This window comes from Sphaeramia orbicularis, chromosome 21, assembly GCF_902148855.1.
Source record: "Sphaeramia orbicularis chromosome 21, fSphaOr1.1, whole genome shotgun sequence".
NCBI classification, from domain to species: domain Eukaryota; kingdom Metazoa; phylum Chordata; class Actinopteri; order Kurtiformes; family Apogonidae; genus Sphaeramia; species Sphaeramia orbicularis.
The window spans coordinates 12,310,512-12,326,590 of NC_043977.1; the positions used below are offsets into that span (position 1 = coordinate 12,310,512).

The 16,079-nt window shown below is 36.4% G+C and overlaps 2 protein-coding genes across 4 annotated transcripts in view; both read right to left on the minus strand.

Moving 5' to 3' along the window:
* Positions 1 to 157: 157 nt before the first annotated feature.
* On the minus strand, positions 158 to 10,646 carry LOC115412183 (ADP-ribosylation factor-like protein 6). Of its 3 annotated transcripts, XM_030124524.1 has the most exons (9): positions 10,332 to 10,646; positions 7,420 to 7,470; positions 7,253 to 7,314; positions 7,082 to 7,150; positions 6,895 to 6,989; positions 3,797 to 3,926; positions 1,773 to 1,828; positions 1,654 to 1,666; positions 158 to 380 (listed from the first exon to the last, which is right to left on the minus strand). In XM_030124524.1, the coding sequence occupies exons 1-9, from the start codon at positions 10,452 to 10,454 to the stop codon at positions 347 to 349; spliced, it is 633 nt and encodes a 210-aa protein (XP_029980384.1). In that variant the 5' UTR covers positions 10,455 to 10,646; the 3' UTR covers positions 158 to 346. The 3 variants fall into 3 exon arrangements, with proteins under 3 accessions (XP_029980384.1, XP_029980386.1, XP_029980385.1); XM_030124526.1 differs by lacking the exon at positions 7,420 to 7,470 and having other exon boundaries at positions 10,332 to 10,645; XM_030124525.1 differs by lacking the exon at positions 1,654 to 1,666 and having other exon boundaries at positions 10,332 to 10,645.
* A 2,555-nt stretch (positions 10,647 to 13,201) lies between these two features.
* LOC115412182 (ephrin type-A receptor 6-like) overlaps positions 13,202 to 16,079 on the minus strand; it is a 417,601-nt gene continuing 414,723 nt past the window's right edge. Inside the window, exon 15 of the mRNA XM_030124523.1 lies at positions 13,202 to 15,604. Coding sequence (XP_029980383.1) covers positions 15,490 to 15,604 — 115 coding nt within the window. The 3' untranslated portion in view covers positions 13,202 to 15,489. The remainder of the gene's footprint in view (positions 15,605 to 16,079) is intronic.

A 16,079-nucleotide genomic window follows, 5' to 3' on the forward strand; every position in this document is an offset into this window, starting at 1 on the left:
AAACTCTTATGAGCTATTTTTGTTGTTATTATTATATTTGTCCAAACAAATGTAGCTTTAGTTGTACCAGGCATTAAAATGAACAAGAAATTGAAGAAAACAAGGGTGGTCTAATAATTTTTTCTGTGACTATACAATGATTTTATAGCAAATTTTTTATACAGTTTTGTCCATTTTTGCCTCGAGGGTAGTAAATTCGAGGGATCCACAAGGGTTAAACTCTAGTGTGACAGCATGTACTAGGCTACAGGACGGTGAGGTTTAAGGCCTACATCATCAACTGAAAAACACTCCATGTGGCGAATGAGATCCAGTAGCTCATCCCGTCCTGTGATCCTGTGGCATTTCAAGTGTTCATGTGCTCATTGTTTTGATATGACCTGTCCAGAAAACACAGAAAGACAACTGATTCCTGCGTGTGTTCGCTCTCATGAAATATATATACAGGGTTCCTATGCAAGTATGGAAAAGTGTGGAATTTGATTTTATAAATTTCCAGGTCTGGAAAAGTATGGAAAATAGAAACAAATGTATGGAAAAATATTCTTGTTTCCAAGACTGTTACCACTGTTCTATTTTCTAAAACATAACATTATGAATATCTAAAAAAAAGAAATGGATCCACCTGTTTTTTGAGGCGCTTGCTAGCACAACTAAAATGTTTGTGTGAGAGCTCATATAGTCGGCTACGCATCCCAGAAAACATTTGGGCAGATTGACAAGTTGAATGCCCTGCCTTCTGCTCTTATCCTCCTCCAACCCATTTTAAGGCCCGCCCAGGTGTTGTCAAGTTTCACTGTTGCTTTGACAGACAGGTGATATCCACACACTGTTAATGAGCGAGTTATTCAACATGCCTTGTATGATTGTTTGCAGAAGTCATAATAGGTAGATGGAAATTCTGTGACGACTGGCTCAAAAATCCCAAATATATAGACTGGTTGGAATTTTTTTACCAAGAGATATGGAAATTAACCCTGTAAAGCCTCAACTATTAAATCATTGACAGAAAATTCCAGTTCTTTGAAACTGGAACCTTTATTGGTCCTTCTGAACAACCCAAAAACATTTTTTTTCAAATGTTAATTTCCATGTATGAGTTTCCATTTTGTACCATATTTGATACATTGGGTCTCAGTGCTGAAATATTATTTTTGAACAAACAAAAGCATAATATAACTCAAACATGTCTAACAAATTGGTAATTCCATTTCAAAACTGGCAAAGTTCTGCCTCCTTCCTCATTAATGTCAGTCTTGTAGTGTCACTGGAAAGGCCTCTGGTCAATGAATTCCTCCCCCTGGTGGATTATCTGTGTATTGCATGTATCTAATTGTATACATCAGGTTTTTTAAAAAAAAAAAAATCACACTGATCATGTAGAGGGCTTCAAAACTCATGTATCACATATGGTACATTTGGCGTTATAGGGTTAAGATCTGGAAAAAGTATAGAATTTTGACATTTCAAATGTATAGGAACCCTGTATATAGAATCAAACATATACTAAATGTATTCACAAACATGTACTTTTGTAGAACTCAAACATGTATCTGACCTGAGCGGTAACTAATAGAACACTTTACACACATGTACACAACACAGTCTAATGAGACCAGATCCAAAGTACACACATGTTCACATCATACTTACTGTGCAATTTGTTCTATGGATGCAGAAAAAACACATCTCAATAGTATGCTGACAATACTCGCACACACACTTAAAACTGATAAACTGATGATATTGGTATTTACTGTGTTTAATCCTACCTTGCAGCCAGTCCAAACCCTCCTGCAGACCCTCTCCTTTGATAGCGTCGCTGGCGCTGAAAAAGGCAGAAGTGTTGAGGAGTTAATCTCCTTGTGGCACACAATCACTTTCTCATGACTTTTCTTGGATCGTGGATGTTAAAACCTGCGCTGCTCTTAATCCGTCTGCCCTCCATCTGTCTAATGAGTAAACAAGGAGCAAAACAGTTGTGTGGAAGAGCCAGGCTTTAAAAACCACACTGAATGTATAACCAATGAGACAAATACTGTGCATTATAAACAAGGGGGCCCCGTGACCAAAAATACCACTGTGGGCTCCAAAACTGAAATAAAGCAAATCAAACAAACACTAAAAATACAATAATATGAAGGCAATGGCTACTGCCACAGTACTCTGGCATGAAATATCAGTTAGTCCATTTCCACAGAGCCAGTCAAATGTTATTATTTGTACTTGAGCCAATCATGGATACTATTCCATGAACTCATTTTCCTCTTGGTGCCACAGTACTGTGGTCATATATGGTGTATACTTCAGTTCATTCTTTTGTGCATTTTGCTACCACAGTACTGTGGCAATTGATGGAAGAAATGACAAATTAGTGATAGCATACAGTATAGAATAAGAATTATTGTTCTAAATGCTCTATATGTTGTTTTATGGTGTAACGTAGATTAAAAATGAATGATATTTAATTGCGATTAATCAAAAGTAATCCACAGAAACCCTGTGGTTAATCTGATTAAAAATTTTAATAGTTTGACAGGACTAATTATGATATTTGCCATTATTGTTTTGTATCCCAGACCCCTGTTAGAAAAGACACCCCTGAATCCAACTTGTCCCAATACTTTTGTCCATATAGTGTCATATATTTGGCCAACTTGTGATATCTGTGTAACTTTACTCTCCTAATGCTGATGCTTCATTTTGCATCATTGGCTACAGTATGTCCTGAAAAAATATGACTGAGGCAATTATGCTATGAGGCTAACGATAATTACACATTCATAAAGAGCACCTCTCAACAAACAAAAACAGTGGAATATTGAGGCAAATCCACAACAATAGTCTACAATGGAACAACAGCGCCACCTACACACGACAGAGGCTGACTGGATTTTATTATTTCTAGCTGAAAACAAAACTAATGCTTAGAAACAAAAGTGTTTATTAGTAGGTTGTGAAGCTAATATTGTTTCATGATGATCGGTTAAAAGATTTCATTAACCCATAAAGACCCAGTGTTACTTTTGTTCTCTATTTTAATCTTTCTTAAGCGATTTATCACCATTTATTCTAATATTATTATGTGTATATTCCTTTTTTTTCAGTGAAGATCAAGAATTTTACTATATTTAATTCACTGATAGTGGTGATGATCATAAAAAGCTCAAATTAAAGTTGAGGGTTATTATATCAAAAACAGAGAAAAGCGCAGATACCTGATACGTGAGTTTTACTGGTGAACCAATGTTGTAGAAGATGACAGTGTTTCCACGGTAACTACGGAGCCCCTGAAGGTCCAAATGGATCATATCTGATGACCATGACAAGATGACAAATTGTATTTTACACCAGTTATTTACATGTATTGATAGAATTAGTGGATCAGCAGTCATTAAATATTTTATATCAGTGAATGACTTTGGTTGCTGGTGGATGTTTGGGTCTTTATGGGTTAAAAAAACTGGTTAATGTTCACTTATTTTCTAGGCCCCTGTCAGTCATGTGTCCTAAGAATCATCACCATGTTTCTCCCCCTGATGATAAATACAAAACTGAGGACGTTAACAGTGTAAACACACACTCTACTGTCTTAATACTGGACTGAGGATAGTGCGTCTTATACTAATCACTCTCTGCCATGTGTTTGGAGTCAAAACACCATATCTGGAGGAGGAGGCGGAGCCATGGTTGAAGTCCTTATCTGCACCTGTGCCTTTTCTACTATGATAAGAAGTGGTGATCCTCTGTGCCCTTAGAACCAGGCGACAGATTGTGATTGTGCAGATAACGTTACCAGATGTGCCACGGTTTGTCTTTGATGTTCTCCAAACACAGCAGCTGCGAGACCTTGACGGAGGACATGGCGTCCCGCAGATCCATCTTGTTCGCAAAGAACAATACGGGTATCTTTTTGCTGCGAATATCTGGAACAGACACAGACATCAGGAATGAACAGATGAATAGGTGAATAGTTATTTTATTTTGCTTTTCCAGTGAGGGGTTTAAATTGAAGCAGTGGAAGTTTTAGCAAATAGATGATCATATATGTTGATACGTTTTCCTCATTTAAGGTTTAAAGATCTGGTTTAGTGCTGACTTTTTCACATTTAACCTTTCCCACGTGACTTTTTCACCATTTATTGTAATATTATCCTCTGCATTTTGCACTTATCAACCAAAATCAGGTGTTTTCCTATATCAGGGGTGTCAGACTCATCTCAGTTTAGGGGCCACATACAGTCGAATATGATCTAAAGTGGGTAAAATAATAACAGTGAAAATAGTAAAATTACATGATGAAAATGTTACCTACAGAACTGTTAAAAATGTGATTTGCATAAAAAAACCCCTGAAATTTCTTACGAAAAATAAGCGCAATATCAACAATATTATGCCTCAGGTTATCATTTACACATATACTTTACAACAAATACATATAACTAGTAACAGGCAGAATATTGTTGAAATTGCACTTATTTTTTGTAAGACATTTCAGGGTGCTGATATTTGTTCAGATTATTCACATTTTCTGTGAAAGGATAGTTTATTAATGGAAACATTTTCATGTAATTTTACTTTTTTTACACTAAAACAAAGAGAGGACATTTTAGTTGTCGTTATTTATAGGTTATTATGATAGTATTTGACTGGTCTGACCCAGAACTCGCTGTCTTTAATCAGTTCCCAGAGTCAGAACCAGACACGTAGAAGCTGCGTTCAGCTTCTATGTGCCACATGTCTGGAACAAACTCCCAGAAAGCCTCAGATCAGCTGAAACACTCAGTTTACTTCAATCCAGGTTAAAGACCCACCTGTTCTCAGCTGCAGTGAATAGAGTTTTTATTCAGAAGTTCAGATCTGCACTGTTTCTTTTAAGCTTAAAGTTTTTATCTGTTTTTTTGTTTTTCATACCTATCCTTGTTATTGCTTCCCCTGCATCCTGCTGTAATGCTTTTAATGTTTTATGTAAAGCACTTTGAACTGTGCTATATAAATAAACCTGCCTTGCTTTGCCTTGAACTGAAATGATTTTAACAGATTTGACTTTTATTTAATCTGAGCCTGATGTTTTCAGTGGAATTTTCTACATTTCAGAAATTCATCCCAAGGGCTGGATCGGACCCTTTGGTGGGCTGATTTTGGCCCGTGGACCTAATGTTTGACACCCCCGTCCTGTATAAGGCTAATGACATTCATTTTGTCTTCTGTTAATGTAATTATACTTTTCTTTTTTTCTTTTGTTCAGACAAAAGAGGAAGACTGGAGTCACAGTTGAAACTATCAAGCAGGTAACATCTAAAAAAAACTATACCTTGTCTGAACAAAAGAGAGAGAGAAAAATAAAAGGAAAGTATAATTATATCCCTGTTCTGTATTTAATTCAGTAACCGTGTAGATGTGCTTTTATACTGCACTATTGGTTTCTATGCACGCACTAGTGTTCTGTTTACCGTTTGATCTCACATCATTTGTACAGCTTTGTGAAAAATTCTCATTCTTTATGCTATATTTTATACATACATTTATTCTGTAACACTAAGGTTAAGCTGGAGTCAAACTTTTTGCAAAGCTGATTTTGATTCTGATATTCATTAAAGCTCAGTGTAAATTGTAAGGTTATTATTTTATCAAAACAGAAAAACTAAGAAAAAGTGACTTTTTCAGCCAAACATATCATCATCTGATCTGGTGACAGTAAGGAGTTTGGGAGGGTCAAGTGGGTTTTGTTTGATTTGCTTCTTTTTTTTTTTTTTTTGGGCGTATGTGCAAGTACCTGTGTGTATTACCATTGTTCTGTATTTTGAAAATTCAATGAACATATCTAAACACAAAACGTATCATCAACTGAACATAAAAACAGGCCTCTATAACCACTGTCATCATCAAACTACATGGATTTATTATGCAAATAATATTGTAGAATATGATGGTGTTTCTATTTTCAGTACAGAGGTCCTGAATGTCCAGATAGGTCACATCTGATGGTGCTGAACAGCTAAGAAACTGCATTTTACCTGAATTATTTCAATGTATGAATAGGATTAGTGGTTGTAAGGTTATTAAATATTTTATATCAGTAGATACTTTAGGCCACAGGTGTCAAACATGCGGCCCGGGGACCAAATCCGGCCCGCCAAAGGGTCCAATCTGGCCCACGGGATGAATTTGTGAAATGCAAAAATTACACTGAAGATATTAACAATCAATGGTGTCAAAGTCATTTTAATTCAGGTTCCACATACAGACACATACAGTCCAATTAGATTTCAAGTGGGTCAGACAAGTAAAATATTATCATAATAACCTATAAATAATGACAACCCCAAATGTTCTTTGTTTTTTTTTTTGGTGTAAAAAAGTAAAATTACCTGAAAATGTTTACATTATCAAACTATACTTTTATAAAAAATGTGAATAACCTGAACAAAAATGAACAAGCGGAAATGTCTTAAGAAAAGTAAATGCAATTTTACCAGTATTCTGCCTGTTACTAAATGTTTTGTGTGATTGTAATGCACATGTGTAAATGATAAACTGATAAACCGATGCAGAATATTGTTAAAATTGCACTTGTTTTTCTTAAGACAATTCAAGTTGTTCATGTTATTCAGATTTTTAAGGAAACTTTGTAGATGTAAACATGATCATAATATAATTTTACTTTTTTCACTGTTATTATTTTACTCGTTAGGCCCACTGGAGATCAAATTAGGGTGAATGTGGCTCCTGAACTAAAATGAGTTTGACAGCCCTGCTTTTGGCCCTTGAGGGTTTAACATGAAAAAATGTAACTAATAGTAACTTATGCAACCAAAAGCAGCAGAACTCTTTTGCAAAACATGGTCAATATTTAGTCCATAATATTTAAGAGTTGTTTTGGCCTCTTTATACCTTCGTGGTTGAGAAGAGTATCCAGCTCCTCTTTGGCTACAACCATTCGCAGTTTGTCTCCACTGTCGATGACAAATATGATGGCGTGGCTTTCCCTGAAGAGAACGACAACAGAATCAGAGTTTGAATTATGTAAAAACTACTTTCATGTCTAATATTGCATGTGTAATGTAGGGGTGTTTCATACTTGTAATAATGCTCCCATAGGTTTCTGTATCTGCTCTGCCCCGACATGTCAAACACTGTGAAAGACAGGCTTCATGCACCAAAAAGGAACAGGAGGAGAAATAAAACCGACTCAGAATCACTACAGTCCATCCACAAAGAACAAATATTCCAACATGTGATTTCATTCTACCTGGAGCTCTTGAACTTTTCAATGTTGAAGCCAATTGTTGGGACTATATCTTGTGCCTGCGTCTACATGCACACACACACGAAAACACGACACACAAAAACAGACAAGTAACGGCAAAAGTATGTCAACAGGTACATACTACATGGAAGGGATGATATGGGCTTTACCTGACTAACATGTTTCCAATCTTCTGACAATGGGCCTAAATGATTCGAATTCTGAAAACAAGCAATCAGTGAATGATTGCAGTGAAATAAATCAAATTTCGATGGGCCTTTTGACAACATTCACCCCAAATTATTACTGAATTGTAATTTAACCCATAAAGACCCAGCACTACTTTTATGTCAGATCTCAAATAAAATGTTCCATATCCTCCTGAGGCCCAGGAAACTTTTGACTTTTTTTTACTTTAAATAATTGCCCTGATCAGAAACAGCATGATACAACAATTTTTTTCAGATAACATTTTTTATTATTTTGTTTTTTTTTATGGAATATCCTTTGCTGTGGACAGTGTTTTGTTTTTTTGTTGTTTTTTTTTAATTTTTTAGTAAAGCTGTGAATCTCTTGTCCCCTACAGAGGACAAAAATACATTGCTGGGTCTCAGGAGGATACATCTGCACCAAAATGGACTGGATAGAGGTTATAGGTGACGTCTATAGGATGAAGTTGATTCAGACAAATTCACCAATTACTGGAAAACTGGGTTGATTTTGTAACACTATTAAGAGCTGATTTTACTTGATAAGAGTAACGTACATATAGACCCATGTAAACCCTTGGTCAAGGTGGTATCATGAATTGCGTACAGATAACTGGACATCTTGGTGTACATTGACACGAGATCAAATGGCGTTGAATAACAGGCGAAAGGATGAAAATGCGTTTGTATAGAACACCAAATGACATACGATACAAGCCGATTTCATGAAATCAGTCTGCCTTGGTTCATGCTACACACTTTAAATGTTCGGTGTTAATCTTCAGGGGAAAAGGGTTTCTGGAAGGAAAGAATGGAATGGGAAAAATATTTATTTCCCATTAACTCTATGTTAGGTTACTGTGTATATTTTTACTATTTCTGTCATTGATCCCCTGTATGAGTATGTTTTTTTTTTGTGTTTGTTTTTCTTCACATATATAGAAGTTACATACATGAAAAATGCTAATAAGATAATGCTGCCTGAAAAAAATAATAAAAAGATAATTACAAAAAAAAAAAGTTTGATGCTGAAATGGCAGCATTTCATTTACACTGGTGAGTTTGATTTTGAGGCTTATGGAGGTTTAATAAATTCATTATGTGATGTTTTTATCTTTGCTAAGTTGCTGTTTGTTGACACAAAATTCAGACTAAACTGGGACAGATCTGACCTCGTTTGGACGATTCCAAACAGATCTTTAGTGCAGATACTGACGACACACACACACACACACACACAAAACAATTGTCTCTATATCTAACCTTTCTTAAGTGATTTATCACCTTTTATTTTTCAGTATTATCCTCTGTATTTTGTATTTTTTGATGATGAAATTCTTTTTTCAGTCACCACCTAATACAACCAGTGTCAACACTACAAACATTACCAACAGGTTTGTGACTGAAAAGGCCCAGGCAGAAGCAGAATGCTTATATTAATGCCTGTCCTACAGAACAAATTCAGCTACCCAGCATTCAATATAGGAAAAAGAAAAACAACAATGCATTCAACCAAACAAACAAGCAAAAACATACAAAAGTGAAACTAAACTAGAAAAAAAGAAAACATAACCAACCAAATTAATGGTAATTTAATGTAGAGTCGAAAATAAATTATTTACTATCCTTCAAAAATTGCCCTACGTATCATGTTTTTTTAAATACCAAAAATGAGCTACACATTCTTAAATCCAATTAAATTTTATCAGTATAAATCTGGTATTTTCCTTTATTTAATTCACTGATCATGTAGATGTTTATAAACGCTCAGATTAAAGTTGAGGGTTATTATATCAAAAACACAAAACTGCAGAGGATGTGACTTTTCGGTCAAATCTATTATTAAATAAACATAAACCCAGTGTCTCCATCCACTCATCATCACACATTGATCTAACTCCATGGGTTTTACTGGTGAATCAATGTTGTAGAACACAGGTGTCAAACATGCGACCCGGGGGCCAAAACCGGCCCGCCAAAGGTTCTAATCTGGCCCGCGGGATGAATTTGCAAAGTGCAAGTTAGGGCATCAAACTCAAAAATAATATCATAATAACCTATAAATAATGACAACACCAATTTTTCTCCTTGATTTAATGCAAAAAACATTAAATTATGAAAATATTTACTTTAACAAACTATCCTTTAACAATAAAATGTGAATAACTTGAACAAATATGAACAACCTGAAATGTCTAAAGAAAATTAAGTGCAGTTTTAACAACATTCAGCCTGTTACTGAATGCTTTGTGCCTTTGTAGATCTGATCTGTAATGCACATTTATAAATGATAAATCGAGGCATAATATTGATAAAATTGTACTTATATTTCTCAACAAATTTCATTTTTTTCCCAGGTTATTCACTTACTTTTTGTTTGGATAGTTTGTAAATGTAAATACTGGCATAACTGAATGTTATTTTTTGCACTAAAACAATTTAGAGTTGTCATTATTTATTAGCTATCATGCTATTATTTTACTGGTCTGGCTCACTTCAGATTAAATTGGGCTGAATGTGGCCCCCCGGAAGAAAATGAGTTTGACATCACTGTTGTAGAAGATGACGGTGTTTCCATGGTAACTACGGAGCCTCTGAACGTCCAAATGGGTCATGTCTGATGACTGCGAAAAGCTGACAAACTGTATTTTACACCAATTATTTACATGTATTGATAGGATTCATGGGTCAACACATTTAACAGTTACATCCGTGGATAGTTTTGGTTGGTGGTGGATGTTTGGGTCTTTATGGGTTAATACATACCAAAGCTTTAACCTGTCATGGCAGGACTGTATTCCCACAGGCCCCTCACATTCACAGTGTATTACAGAGTATAGATAATGCTGCACATACCACACTCATATACTTACATTTGCAGGTTTGAGCTGGTTGATGATGGTAGTTTTACCGCTGTTGTCCAGTCCTAAACATAAAACATTGACCTCTTTCTTCCTGAGGCCGAGCCAGCCCGACAATTTATCCAACAACCCCATTGGATTCACTTAACTCTACACCATTAAATAAACCCAACACATCACCCCATAGGTCACCTGGATCACTAAAGAGTTAAGTGCACTATGTTTAAGAAACCGCATGAAAGTAAACGTTAATGTTCAGTCATGTCCGTGTGTTCCCAATACGTGCTGTGAACAGTGAGATGCTGCCTGGGCATCCCAGCTTGTGTCAGGTAATCCTATTAGAGCGAATTAAGCCTGTGAACACCCGGTGACCTGATCATGGAGAATGGAGCCTCATAACCCCCCCACCCCCTTCCTTCTTCACTCTTACCACATGTTACCTCTCCAAAGCATCTACCTCCTTATTCCTGCCTGCTGTTGTTTGTGTTTACAGCAGCAGTAGCAGCTTCCCTCAATATGTCAAATGTCTGCTTTACAACCGGATTTAATTCATCTGTAGCAGAGAGCTGCGCAGTAAAGGTACAATCACTCATAAATAACACAAGACTCTACTTACAAATGTCACAATAAAATGAAACAAAGGTCATAAATGTCAGCGCTCGGGCTCCATGTGCTTGTATAGATCGTATTTTTAAAAAAAGCTGGTAGCGGAGAATAATATGAGCCAATGTGTGTTTTATAGAAGAAATGAAGTGACATCTAAATGGAAACAACATAATGTGAGAAAGAAAAGACATGAAGATATTAGGTTATATTTTCACAATATTTAACAAGTCAGGCCTAGAGCTGGTCACTGATCCAACAGCTCCATCTTTTGGTTGTTACTATGTGCACTAAAACAACTGACATAAAACAGGAAAATGTCTTGCTATATTATACATAGGACTGTGTAAAAGTCTATTTGTAGTGAGCAGGCATTCATTGCTTTGTTCTCTTCTGATACAACACAAAAATACAGAGAAGGTGTGCATGGTGTTAAAAACATGAAACCAAATCACAACAAAATGGCTTTTGCTACTTAAATTGAGTATTTACTGGGATTTGCCCTTTAAGAAAAGTAACACAAATAATAGGAAATATTTGACGTGATGAATGAAATCTGTTATAAAACAATGGAGGACTGATGCAATAAATTATATTAAAAAAAAACAACAACAACTAAAAAACAGAGTTTATGGCATGTCACACTGAATAGTTGCCACTTTGGTTTATAGTTGCTGTACATATACTCTAGTTGCATTACAGGGGTTCTATGTAATATTGATTTTCCAAATTCTCAGCTGCAGGGGGGAGTATCCTACCAGAACATAGTTAAGACTACCAAAACCAAATCAACACTAAGTATCCACAGACTGTATCACTCACTGAATAATGTATAAAGCTCATTATTTGCACACATCTGTATTACAGTATCGTAAAATTTTCATCTTGAAATTAAAGCTCATAGTCGCTGATTTTGACTGTTGGTCAAATTAACCATATAACCCCAAACATATCATATCTGATACATGAGTTTTGAAGCCCTCTACATGATCAGTGTGATTTTTTTTTTTTTTTTTTTTGAAAAACCTGATGTATACAATTAGATACATGCAATACACAGATAATCCACCGGGGGGAGGAATTCATTCACCAGAGGCCTTTCCAGTGACACTACAAGACTGTTATTAATGAGCAAGGAGGAAGAACTTTGCAAATTTTGAAAAAGAATTAACAATTTGTTAGACATGTTTGAGTTATATTATGTTTTTGTTTGTTCAAAAAGAATAATATTTGAGCATTGAGACCCGATGTATCAAATATGATACAAAATTGAAACTCATACATGGAAACTGATCTTTGAAAAATATTTTTTTGGTTGTTCAGAAGGACCAATAAAGGTTCCAGTTTAAAAGAACAAGAATTTACTGTCAATGATTTAATGGTTCGGGCTCTAGAGGGTTAACAGTGTCTGATAATCTTCATGTGCCACATCAGCTGATAGTTTACATTATAGCTCTGTTAGCTTAGCTCTGTTTTTAAACAGAAAACAACCAGTTAAACCACAAATCCCCTCTGTTTTCTGTAGTCTGTGTCGTCAATAGCTGAATTGAAGATCTGTTTGGAAACGAACAAACAAGGTCAGAGTTGTCACAGTTTAGTCTGAACAGTGGATCAACAAACGTCAACTTAGCAAAGATAATAACATCGCATAATAACTCTATACCTTCATAAACCTCAGAATTAAACTCACCCATGTAGAAGAAATGCTGCCATTTCATCATCAAACTCCATCTTTTCTTTTATGTCTGTGTCCAATGGAGAAATCAACAGTGATTCGAGCTTTTATCACTTTGTCACTTTCTTTGACTCAAAAGGTTGTTTCTTTATGGTTCTCATCCCATCTGGTCACTTTCAGATGCTTTGGTCAAAGGTCCAGTGGCATTAGGAGACCGGCAGTGTGACTCACTACTCCCTCTAGTGGCCACATAAACCCACCGGCCCGTCACTGGAAATAAAAATAAAATTCAGTTCATTTGTCTACAATCTAATAAAGTAGTATCTTTGACAGAAGAGTCATTTTTTAATAATACTACATGTAGGCCTTTAATACAGAAACTGAATTGCATATGCGGTCATTATAACTTCACTAAAACATCAAACCTAATAGTTCCTTTTGTACAGTTGTGTTAATCCACTTGCATTTTCAGGAAAGATAATAAATTCACCTCTCATTTTAAAATTCAACACTTAAAACCTTAATATTGTCATTTATGGTGTCAACACATTCCAACAATTCTCAGGTAAAAACATAAAATCAAAACCAAATGGAATGAGCAGTCAACCACCAGAACTGTTCATCTTTATTTGCAAATAAATATTCGCTGTAACTGCCTTACAGTGTGCAAGATCTACAACATCTCTTTGGAAATTATAAAAAAATAAAATACAAGAATTATAAGTATACTTGTACTTTGTACAAAAGAACGTTCTAACATTGCTCAGCAGTAGAACATGCTAAACAAACAGCATCTGATATTCTTCGTATTTTCTGTAGCAGGTTTGGCGAGCGTGTGCGTGCATGTATGGATGTGTTCTGTTGACGTCGGTATGTGTGTGTGTATGTGTGTGTGTGTGCTTTTCCTACTCCTGAAGGCCTGGATATATACCTACGCTGTGACAGAAAGGCACAGATATCTAGATCCAGTTTGCCTCCAACATTAATCATGGAGCCCCAGTTTGTAATAAAACCACAGCTGTAGAGAGGCGTTTGTTGAATATGGAATACAACTCAAACTAATGGCTAGGTCCTGTGATTGCACCGGTGAGTGAAACTTCCCCAAAACTATACGGTATAGTGTTTTTCTAGTGTGGGTAAAGGACTGTAAGGCATTCTGTGTGTGTGTATGTGTGAGAGTGTGTGTGTGTGTGTGTGTTAATAGCTGTCGATGTGTGAATGACACATGATGAGTTACGATGCTGCTGTTTCTGTTCGTTCCTCCTACATCTTCTTAATGTACTCGTCTCTCCGCTAACACTACTGCCTTTATCTCTGGTTTCCAGATTTGAGCTACTTGTGCTGCCTTAAACTCAACAACTAGACACATCCTAGATATTCTGCAGCAATGTCTATTCACCATTGACATAGAGAATTAAGAAAAAAATGTCCATTCCAGTGGCAAACATCTGACAACATGGCATCACCTACTGTACGTCCATCACTTTTCATTTCAAGTTACGTTTATGTACATTGTTTTCCTATAAATGCCACCACCTTCACGATGATGATGATGATGATGAACACAGACTGGGGCGGAAATACCATCCAGTAGCTTTGCACTTTCGACGGACTTCTGCTCTGACATCATTGGTTGACTGAGTTGATGTGAAAACTTCCCAGAAGTGCAAACTGATACTTAGAGTGTGTGTGTGCAGGCAAAAGAAAAGAAAGCAAGGAGTGTATGACAGGATTCCACCTACTACTGAACAACCATATAAGTCCCCATGTTATTTTTTTCTTCGATGGATGACAATTTCAAACATCTACCTATAAAGTATATGTGAACATTCATAAGTTAAGACAGTGGAAATTGTGTACTTTCAGGCAATTTGCAACATTCACAATCAAACAACAACAGGCTGATCACACAACTGTGAGCGCACAAGTTGTAAAAAACTGTCCCATTAGACTTGTATGGTTATTCATCTGAAGGCAACTGATCCAGCTCTGCAAGCTTCGCACGTGACGATAAAAACAGGTGGACGGTGGCGAGTGAACATAATGTTTATACGTCCAGAAGACTTCTCTCATTGCACAATTCTTCATCTCCTTCTGAGATACTGAGGTGACTGCATAATACTGTATTGCTGATTTGGATTTTAAAAAATGTCATAAATAAATCATTTTAAATAAGATCCAGATTTACTAGGGCTTTCACATACAGGACTGCACATATATAGATATTAGGTTATGATAATAATTATCGATTAATTGTCTATACACTTTTAAACATTCAAGAAATCCCCATATCTTGGTTCCCACTTCTTTCTTCAAGTATTAGCCTACCAGATTCTCTGGAGAGAGGGTAATTAAGCAAATAATACCTCCATGATAAATTATCAAACTCTAAAATAAAACCACTGAAGATATATATATATTTTTTTTTTCAAAGGACAAAAACTTTTCGATTGCACACCCAATAGCAGCTACATGAGCACACCATTCTGAAAAGAACAAACGAAAGGATCGAAAGATTCAGTAGATTACGTTTGCAAATCTACATCTCTAGATATTGTTGCTCCACACACAAAGTACTGCTGCTGCAACAAGGCATTACATTCCCCTAAAGTGAGGGCCTGGGCCAGTCTTAAAAGTCTATGAGGCTGTCTCGTAATAGTCTGGCAGAACCAGGGGTATCGGGTAAGGGCTGTAAAAAACGTCTGTTACTACTGGATGTGAGGAAGACCAGGGGGCAGTCTGCTGTGGTAGTCTGTCCAGTGACCTCCGTAAACAGACTGGTCCGGCTGTATGAGGGGTTACGACTCAGGCACAGGCTTTAGACTGTCTGTCCAGTGGTCTACACTTCACTCCCTTCTATCTGTCCCTCCCAGGGTGTGTTCAAGGGCGTCCTCATACATGGAAACCCTTCTCCTGTTCGTGCAGTAGCTGAAGCCGAAGGGTCTGTACGCTGCTGATGATCCGCCTCTGATGGCCGATCAGCTCCACCCCAATACGCCTCACATCTCTAGGCCGACAGGAAAAACACAAAACAGACACAGCACACTGTAGGTATACTTGTGAAGAATTTCTTATGACTACATTTGGTGCAGATATGTTCTAACTTTTAGTTTCCAACCTCATTGTGTCTCATAGAGGTTCCTCTGTGCCTGACAAATGCTCAAGCCAAACCAATCTGAATGTAAATAAGCAGCGTATAGAGAGCTGCAGAAATGAGTGTTAAAACCCAGAATGAGTTAGTACACTGAACTCCTGCTTCCCTCAGCTCAAAGACAGTAAGTTTTTTTCTTGGAGGCTGAAATAAAACATGTGGTTCAAACAGACTTTAAGGGTTTTCAGGTTTGCTCCATTATATCAAACACATACAGTTACGGAAAAAATTATTAGACCACCCCTTGTTTTCTTGAATTTAAACCCTCCAGGTCCTGCAAAACTATCTTTATATTCATTTTGGTAAAAAATCAAGTGGATTTCTACAACCT

Excerpts from the sequence above, each read along its gene's own strand:
- LOC115412183 (XM_030124524.1), bottom strand. The coding sequence starts at position 10,454 with ATGGGGTTGTTGGATAAATTGTCGGGCTGGCTCGGCCTCAGGAAGAAA. Across the intron at positions 7,151-7,252 it reads GAAAAGTTCAAGAGCTCCAG|CCTGTCTTTCACAGTGTTTG; the intron begins GTAGAATGAAAT and ends TGGTGCATGAAG. Across the intron at positions 3,927-6,894 it reads TACTCTTCTCAACCACGAAG|ATATTCGCAGCAAAAAGATA; the intron begins GTATAAAGAGGC and ends TGTCTGTTCCAG.